The sequence below is a fragment of the Vombatus ursinus genome, unplaced genomic scaffold, assembly GCF_900497805.2.
Source record: "Vombatus ursinus unplaced genomic scaffold, bare-nosed wombat genome assembly UNPS02014810.1, whole genome shotgun sequence".
NCBI classification, from domain to species: domain Eukaryota; kingdom Metazoa; phylum Chordata; class Mammalia; order Diprotodontia; family Vombatidae; genus Vombatus; species Vombatus ursinus.
Window position 1 is genome coordinate 7326513 of NW_020954588.1, and position 9992 is coordinate 7336504.

The window sequence follows — 9992 nt, forward strand, 5'->3', positions numbered from 1 at the left end:
ATGCTTAATACATTCAGTGATGCTGGCTGCCCAGCAAACAAGATACTCCACCTCTGGCCCAGGGCTGTCCCCCACGCCTGGAACACACTCCCTCCTCTACCGTGAGGTGTCAACAAACCTCCCCGGTTTCCTTTAAGATCTCAACTAAAATTCCATCTACAGGAAGCATTCATTAATTCCAGTGCCTTCTCTCTGTTCTTTGACTTGTTTGCCCTATTAGACTGTAAACTCCTTGAAGGCAAGGGCTGTCTTTTGCCTCTTTTTATTCCTAGCACTTAGCACAGTACCTGGCACATAGCAGTTGTTTAATAAATGTTTACTGATTGCTAGAACAGTGCCTGGCACATAATCAGTCAGTTTATTGACTGACTTATCACTTGTTGTAGAGAGTATCCTTATTTACATATGGGTTGTATTACTGGACGTCTACAGTACCTTTCAAATCTGAGATTCTCAGATCTATAATATTCAACAGGCAACTATATGGTCAAACCATATAGCAAATATAAAAAACATTTTAAAATCTTATTACTCAAAAGTCTTACTACAGGGTTATTTACTTGTATGTGGGTTTGTTTTTAGGACTTACATGGATCTTGTTAATAATGCCTAGTTTTTCCTTACTTAAATGTCTTCAGAAAAGCAAAGTGAAAATTGAGTGACCACAGAATGAACATACAATCACACAACACAACTCATACACACACAGAGAAACAAAATACATCCAGTAAATTATCTCAGTCTTAGCCAACCTGTGCATACAGAGGCATAGAACAATTATATTCTAGCAGTGGTAAAGAAAAGGTATGGTGCACTGCAGCCACAAAGACTGGTAACACCTACCAAAATGTACAGTAAGGAAATTTCATAAGTTTTAGGGGCTGATAATTCCACACAAAGAGTATTTAATGAAGAACTGACAAGTAGCAGATTGCTGGTGATCTTGAGACTGGTCGTTTGTAATTCTGCAAAGGCAGATTACCAAGGACACTAGCCTATGTGGCAGTGTGAACAAAAAGCAATCTTACTCATCAATGAGCTTCTGTTCCTCCTGGGCAATTTTAATAGCTCAGTTGTACGCCCAGGAATGTATCTTGAGTGCCTGTTCCTTTGGATTAGTAGGCTCTGAATTTTTAATTACTTGATTAAGTACAGTTCATCAAGCATTTATTAAGCACCTACTATGCATAGGGAGACGAAAACAAGTCCTGGGCCTCGAGAAGCTTGCATTCTATTATTAATACCAGGCACTCCAGGCTTTTACACTGTCCACCTCTCAACCTTGGAACTGGCTCTCTCCTCACAACTCATACATCACCTTCTATATGCAAACTTTCCTGATTCCAACAATTGCTAATGCCCTCCCTTTCTGCTTTGTATTTGTATTTATTCTCTTTGTATTTATTTTAGTATTTTTATTAAGAAGTCACTTGACATAGTGGAGAAAGAGCTGGTCTCAGAGTCAGAAAAATATGGATTCAAGTCATGTCTATGATACATGTTGGCATTATGATCTAGGCCACTCAACATCCTAAGCAATTCTCTAAAGCTGCAGAGCAGATAAAGAATGATGGAGTAAATTCCCACACTGGAGGAATTAAATCATTCCAATTAAATAGATCTGGTCTGATCCCAAAAATATACTGATCAATGTACTTACTTCACTTACTATCTCCCTAGACAGAGGTCGGATTCCTTGGAAGGATGGACTGTTTCATTCTCTGTGTATCTATCAACAGCCTGTAGCACAGTGTCAAGCCTAAGAGGAAACATTTAATGCTGTCTGATGGTTTGCTTCCAAGGTAAGGAAACTGTACATATACAGGAAAATGAATATAAAGTAACTGAGGGGAGGGCACTCACACCAGGATGAGGGTAGAAGTGGCAGCGGGTGACGGATCAAGAAAAGCTTTTGGTAGGAGGGGGCACTGGAGTTAGCCTTGAAGGGAGGCAGGGATTGTAAAAAGTGAAAGTGAACATTCCAGGCATGAGGACAGCCTGTCCAAGGGCAGGAGAATCTTCCTGTTCCTGTGCAGTTTCTCAGGCCATACACTACCTCTAGAACATATTCTTCCTCCTTTCAGCCTGCTGAAACCCTTCTCTTCCTTAAAGACCCTCCTCAGATCTCCTCGAAATCTTCTTTATTCCCTATCTACCCATCCCCTTCTTCTCCAAGATTTTTTTTTGGAGGGAGTGGGGGGCTGGAGAGAGGTTGGAAAGAAGAACCAGAAATGACCAGACAAGAGGAAAAGTGAATGAAAATGTCAAGGAGTCCTGACAGGACTCTGAGGGAGTGACTGAAAAATGTGATGGTATGTTTAATTATCTCAATATAGTTACTAAATAAGGTTAGTTGACTATATTGACATTTAATGTTAAGTTTTTAATGAAACTTTTTTTTTAAGTAAAGATATAGTGTCCATAAGCTCTACAAAGGTAGGGACCATATCTTATTTAAACTTTCTATCTCCTGCTGAGCTTAGAATTAAGAGTCGGCACACAGTTGGCACCGGATAAATGTTTGCTGAATTGTCCTTCCTTCTCACATTCTTTTGTATGTGTGTGTATATGTCATATTCTCCCAATTAGATTGAAAGGCTTCTAGAGGACAGGGACAGCATCATTTCCCCCACCCTATTCTGTATCCAGCATGTACACAGTGAATACTTAATAATGTTAAATCTGATTCAGGTGACAAGCTACTTTCAGAAAAGCAATCTCTATTTTAATATTCAGGGGAAAAAAATTACCATTACCATTACCACCACCACCACCACCACCACCACCACCACCACCACCACCACCACCATAAAAACCCAGAACATCTTATTCAAGGACTTTAGAACATCAAACTCAATACATCCAAAAAGAAATTCTCTTGCCTTTTCATGCAAACCAACTTACTGATTTTTGTGAGGGGTATCACCAGTTTTTCAGTCACTCATATTTTGCCAGCTCAGTCATTCCCTCCTTCTCCAGACCCAATCATTTTCCAAGTCCTCCCTGTTTGATTCAACTACCATTGCCCCTTTTCTCCACTCACATCATCTCTACTCGAGTTTAGGCCCAAAGGCCTATCTGCCATTAAGTAAAGGTCTGACCACCAAAGGCAGGATTATGGAGTTGATAGAGACCTGGTTGGGGAGTCTGAAAAATCTGGGGTCAAGTCTAGTCTCTGACACATACAGGCTCTATTACAGAGGACAAGTTATTTAATCTCTGTGTCCCAATCAACTCTTTTATAAGACCATAAATTGTGGCATAGTTTCAGTTTTGCATTGCTAATTTACCTGTGAGAAAGAAACAAAAAAATCCCCAAAAAACAAACAAAAACAAACTCTACAGCTGTCACTTTCCTTCTCAAAAACCCTCTCTATTTTGTACAGGATAAAATGCAAACTCTCCTGTTTGGCGTTTAAAGATCTTCACAATCTGGTTCCAATCTAACTTCCTAGACTGATTTTTTTTTTTTGGTTGGGCAATGGTGGTTAAGTGACTTGCCCAGGGTCACCAGGGTCACACAGCTAGTAAGTGTTATGTGTCTAAGGCCATATTCGAACTCGGGTCTTCCTGTATCCAGGGCCGGTGCTCTATCCACTGCGCCACCTAGCTGCCCCCCTTAGACTGATTTCTTATCGTTCCTATTTACCGTTAAGTGTCAGTTACACAGGCTGACTTGTTTCCCTACACAACCTACCATTTCCTGACTCAGTGCCTGATTACCCAAATACTTTCCCTTCCCATCTCTGTTAGAATTCCTGCCTCCCTTCAAGAAGCAGGTCCCTATACTAGGCCTTTCTTGATCCTTGTCAAGTGATCTCTTCCCCTACCAAATTACTTTTACTTATTTGGGTATATATTATGTCCTCCAATAGAATGTAAGATACTTGAGGAAGGGAGTTTCATTTTATCTTTTATTTCCAGTGCCTAGAACAGTATCAGGAACATGGAAAACGTGCTTAATAAATGCTGCTTGAATTGAATTTTCTTTCAGCAAGTTATTTCCCCACTTCTGAACATAATTTTCCTCATCTGAAACCAGAGGGGTTAGACTAGATCTTAAAATGCCCCTTTTAAGGACAACCTTCTGTGACTCTACCCGAAGACCTGTGGGTCTGGGATTTTTTAGTTCACAGCTTTATCACTTGCTCAATGATCTCAGAAATGGGAGCACTTCTTCCACCAATGCAGATCTCTTCCACTCCATAACTTCTTATCTGGTGAGATTTTCATTTCTTTTGTAAATCCTTAACAGATCTTTTCTAATTTCATAGATATGAGTGTAACTCCTGGGCTACTACATGACTGGCCACACTCCTTTACTAGTCATATCTGTCTTTGATGACGTCTTTTACACCACTACTTCTGCGTAAGTCAAATTGGTAATAGGTTGCAACACATCCCCACCAGGCATCTTTCCACTGCTCTCTGGATCACCTGCGATTTGGATCCTTTCTAGAAAAAAGTGTTCAATGAGTCATAACCACACAGCATCACAGCATCACCAGAATCTAGTGATGTTTAAAAAAAAGGGGGGGGATGGTTCTGTATCTTGGGATCATTAAAAACGCTGAAATCCTATCTCCCTCTCCTATTCAATTCTGGGCCCATTCAGTAGTCCATCTCCACTCCCTTAAAAGCTATATAATTGGCTAATATGTTGCATTGCCCATCCAACTGCAATATAATTTCTCCATCCTTTTTTTGGGGGGGTATGAATGGTTAGACACATCTCTTTTGAGTGAATCTCAGTGAGGTTTCCCTGGAGTATTCTACGGCTCAATGTAATCAGTACATAGTCAGGTAGCTAGGTGGTACTAGTTAGAGGGCTAGGTTTGGAGTCAGGAAGACCTGAGTTCAAATCTAGCCTCAAACACTAGCTGTGTGACTCTGGGTAAATCACTTTACCTCTTTATGCTTTAGTTTCCTCATCTGTAAAATGGGAATAATAATAGCACCTGCCTCCCAAGGTTGTTGTCAGGATCAAATGAGGTGTAAATCACTTAGCACAGTGCCTGTCACATAGTAAGCACTATATAAATGTTAGCTATTATTATTACTGTCATCTTTAAAGAGATGCACCTGGAGAATGGATAGGAAATCCTACTTGGACTTGTACAGAGCATATCTTCCATGACAATGGTAAATATCTTTGGTAGGTGTGTCTCCTTTTGTGTATTTCTTTGATGTTAACTAATGATCTTAGAATATCTATGTAAGACACCCAGTTTGAAGACAGCCTTTAAGGATACATTTTACCCTAAAAAACAAAAGAGTAGGAATATTAGCACTACAGCCCAACTACTTAGGTAGCTAAGGAGTACTGGGATGTCCTCTGTTTCCCTCCCTCAAAAACTCAATTTTCCATTTTTAAAATGTGAAAATATGATTTAATATGTGGAATTTTGTTTTATAGCCAATTTTGCTAGAATTATTCGTATGGGACACTCTTACTGCTAGCCCAGGTGTATCATCTCAAGAGTAAACATTTATTGTTTATATAGGACTTAGAAAGATTGTGTCAGGATACTATTAGGAGACACCTTGTTTTCCAGAGCTAAGGTCCAGCAAGTAAGCTGTGCCCTGAGCCTGACATAAGAACAATCTTCGTGCTCACCCTCTGGATGAACTCAGTCACAGCAAAACCCCAGAACTGTTTCACACCAGCAGCAGGTGTTCCCTGACCTCAGACAAGCACCTGCAGTACCTATGTCCCAGTCATGAAACCCTGTTATGAATCAAACTTGTTTCATTGTTGCTGTTACCCCTCACTGTCAGGGCTACAGCTCACTGCGTAGCCATTGTAACATATACTGAGATTTACCCACACTAAAGCTAGGCCCCTATTGGATGGGGCCCCAGCTGATGTGTCTGGTTTCCTTCCTCCAATGGAATAAAGAAAGCTTTTTGCTTATGATCACTATTAGTTCTTTGGTTTTATTTTGTTATTTCAGAGTTAACTATGGTTGTGATAACCTGTGTGAGCTCTGGTTCCCCCCCCTCCCCAAGCGTTAACAGGGGTTGCATAACCTCTGTGACTCTGGACATTTGTGATCAGGGTTAACAACAGCACTCCATAAGATTATGAACATCCCTCCCCAACTCCAATAACAATGACTATTAGTTGCAGCTGTGACAGAGAAAATCTAGTTGCTATGGCTAAACCTGCCAACCTAATGCCTAACTCCCTACCTCCATGAAGTCAACTAGATCAGCTCATCTCTGATACTGGCAGTTCACAATTGTCTTAGTACACACAGTTACCACTTGATAACCATGTTGTTATATGCTATGACTACACAACGATCTACCAAGATATTTAACCAGTTTATTAATCATTCAATCTTCACAGCTATTTCATCAGTTTATGACTAATTCATCCTTTAAATGAGGCTTAAATATAACTACTTCCCTTATATGAGTAATTTATGTCAAGCAAGGGTTAAAGAATGTGGATTTCATTAACTTTATGCTCCATGACTCTTTTGGAGGAAGTAAATACACAGAACCCAGGGAGAATTTTAAAAATTCAAAGATATATCAAAACACCTCTTTATTGAAATAATTTCTATTTAGGTTATTCAATATGTTGAAGCCTATATATAATGTATTTCTAGGAACAATGAAATGGCCGTTGAAAAGGGAATTATGATTTTTATATTGATATATGTAATGAATATATTAATAATTTAGTTTTCTCAAGAGCTGCCTCGGGAGTCAAGAGCTCACAGTGCAGCTTGAATTGATCAAACCTTTGACAATGCTCATCATCACTGGACCTTAAGTGAAGTGAATCAAAGCTTGTGGAACCTGCTCCTGTCACAAAACTCTGGTTCTGTGCCCTTGGGCAGGTGATCATGACCCCCAAAAACTTGAGTCTGGAATTGCTGGACTGTGGGATTTGTGGGTTTCTCATCAGAAACCACTAAATGATTGTTTGTAATCCACCTTCCCCCCTCCTTCCTCACCTGTGATTTAAGTATATAACCTGTGCTTTTACTTCAGCTTACAGAACATTTCTCAATCAGAAACTGATTAATAAAACTACTACTTGATTACTGGCACTCCTGACTCTAGGCCTTCTTTGTGCAGCTCCGGGCATGCTCAGGTTAAAGACTGGCTCAGTAAAAATCCTGTTAACAGTGTGCTTTAAAGATATACTAGGACTCAGAAGTATAAACAACTTAGGAAACCAGGTAGCTCAACCTCTTCATTTTACTAATGAGGAAACTGAGTCCCTTCTGAAATTCAGCATCTAAATGGGGAATCATGATGGAATATAAACAAAGATCACTAGTTGGGAAGTCAGAAGAGATAGGTTTAAGTTTTATTTTTTGTGCATCCCCCCATCCTGTCCATTACTCCCCCCCCCCAACACACACATCCAACAGTGGGCACCTCTTTTGTGTGTGGGTTACACTATAAGGTCTCTGAGGTCCCTTCAAACTCTTAAAATTCTATGACTCTCCATAGAACCTTCTCTTCAAAATGGTAAGCAAAACCATTTATTATATCAATTGCAACTGACAGCACAAATAACTTTCTATGCTTGTAGTTCACCATTTCTTAACAGAAAAGGATGTGTTTTAACTCCAGTATCTGGAGCTAACATTGGCCACTGGAATTATATAATCCTCTACTGTAGTCTTTGTTTATGTCATTGTGGTGTGTATATCCTTTTAGTTCTGCTTTCTTTGCTCTGCATCTGTTCACATGAGACTTCTCATGTCTGAATTCTTCATATTATTACATTATGGTACTATTATATTCTAGTTATCTATCACAATTTGTTTAGTCATTCCCCAATCAACAGGCAACAAAACTGGTTTCCAGCTTTTTTCTTCGCGTTAGTGCTGCTGTTGTAGACAAAGGATCTTTCTGTCATTCACTTCTTGAAGGCATAAACCCAATGGTAGGATTGCTGGACCAAACTGTACGTATGAACAATTTAGTAAATTTTCTTGGACAATTCCAAACTGTTTTCCAGGACCAGTACAGATGTATTCACAGCTCTACCAACAATGCATTAGTGTGCCTATCTCCCATGAACCTTCAAATTTGACTACCATTTTTTAACCATCTGACAAGTTGATGACAGTGAGCTGACAACTCATAATTGTCTAATCTACGTGCTATTATTTGCAATTTGTAGTATTTTTCATATAGCATTGATAGTTTTAATTTCTTTTAAACCTGTTGTTCAACAGTCTCTAATTAAAAAACAAATCTCTGAAGCATTTTTCAACAATAAGAAAGCTGCCTTTTCAAAACAATTTGTAACTATAAACCATCATCAGGCAAACTCGTCAATTACATCTCCACAGCATTTCTACCATTGGCCCTCTTCTCTCCAATAGCGGCCACCCTCCCTCAGGTCCTCATCACCTCTCCCACACTACTGCAATCAAGTCCTAATTAGTCCCCCTGTCTTTGTTCTCCTCTCTCCAATTTATCCTACACACAGCTGTTTGGTTTTTAAAGCCCTTTCCTGGCCTTTAAAGCCCTACATAACCTGGCCTGCCCTCTGCTACCGACCACTCTTCTCGTGCTTTACCCCCTCTACACGTACTCTATGACCCAGTGATGCTAGCCTCCCTGCTGTTCCTGGAACAAGACCTATTCCACCTCTCCACTGCTCATTCTCCCCAGTTTTCTCCCTAGCCGTGAATGCTCTCCCTCCTGGCTTCCTTCAGGCTCCACCTAAAACCCCACCACATTATGCACGAAGTCGTTCCCAACCCCTATTACGTGCTAGTGCCGGTCCTCTGAGATTGTCTTCACTTTATCCGGTATGTTACTTGTATGTACGGTTGCTTGCATGTTGTCTCCCTCATCAGAATGGAAATTCCTTGAGGGAAGGGCCTGTTTTCGCCTCTCTCCCCAGTGCCTAGCATAGTGCCTGACACGGAGTAAATGCGTAATTTACACGCCGACTTGACAACTATCAACGTGATAACATTCATCCCCTCGGCTCAATAAACTCCAGCGCTCCCTACCCCCTCGCTAGGACCAAACACAAACTCTGGTCTCCGGCCCCGAGGCGCCCCTTCCCACCTTTCCTACCCCCTCGGTACGTACCGGTCTCCCAACCATGCCTCCCACCCGACCCTCCGTCTCCGGGCTCCAAGCCTTCTCATGCCTCCTCGCCTCTCCCTCTTGTAATCGCTAGTTTTCTCCAAAGCTCGGCTGCAGGGTCCCGTCTCCATGAAGTTTTCCCCGCTCCGCTGGGATGCTAGGGCTCCCCTCCCCACACTATCCCGTCTGCGATGCACGGCCGCGGCCGAGGCCGCCCCCGCCCCGAGAATGGAAGCTCCTCGGGGGCAGGAACGACTTCGCTTTTGTCTTCGGCTCCCCGGAGCCCGACCCGGCGCCTGCCAGTGGCTATTTAACAGACGCTCGTCGACTGATGCAACCGGACGGGTCCTTCTATTTGGGAAATTAAAGACTCCGCCCCCCCCCTTCGGTCCCTTTGACAACACTCGTGTTAGTGGGTACGGAAGGGCCCCTCCGGCCCCGCAGAGCACGGCTTCGGGCCCGTCTCGGCCCTTTCCACGGACGCGACAATTTTGGATTTTGCCCCCGAGAACTTCGCCCTCGCTCCCCCGCACGCACCGACGGGGCCCCAGACGGGAAGCCCTCGAGGGCCAAGCCCGCCGCCGGCCCGGGCCGAAGTCTGCGCCTCTCGAAAAGAAACGGAAACAAAGGGGCCCGGGCCCCGACGGCGCGACGGCCGCCGCCTGTCACAGCCCCCGCCCCCCGCCGGGGAGGAGGCCGAGGCGCCCCCGAAGCCCCGGGACGGGGGAGGGGGCGCGGGCTGAGGGGGAGCCGCCGTCGCCGCCGCCCCCACACACACCTGATGCTCCTTCACCACCTCGCTGAGGCAGGGATACCGCTCCGAGATCCACCGGTAAAACTTGGGGACTCCCATATCGACCGTCACCGACCCCGCTTGCAGCCGTCGCCAAACCGAAACCAAACCCCCCGCCCGGGCC

The 9992-nt window shown here is 43.0% G+C and overlaps 1 protein-coding gene across 6 annotated transcripts in view; it reads right to left on the reverse strand.

Moving 5' to 3' along the window:
- Positions 1 to 9985, reverse strand: part of XRN1 (5'-3' exoribonuclease 1) — a 98781-nt gene extending 88796 nt beyond the window's left edge. For 5 of the 6 annotated variants that reach the window (XM_027875852.1, XM_027875853.1, XM_027875856.1 and 2 more), the window contains exon 1: positions 9854 to 9984. In XM_027875852.1, the coding sequence (XP_027731653.1) occupies positions 9854 to 9928 (75 nt within the window). In that variant the 5' untranslated portion in view covers positions 9929 to 9984. Of the gene's footprint in view, positions 1 to 9853 lie in introns of all 6 variants that reach the window. The other variant, XM_027875854.1, reaches the window with a different exon arrangement.
- Between the last annotated feature and the right edge of the window lie 7 nt (positions 9986 to 9992).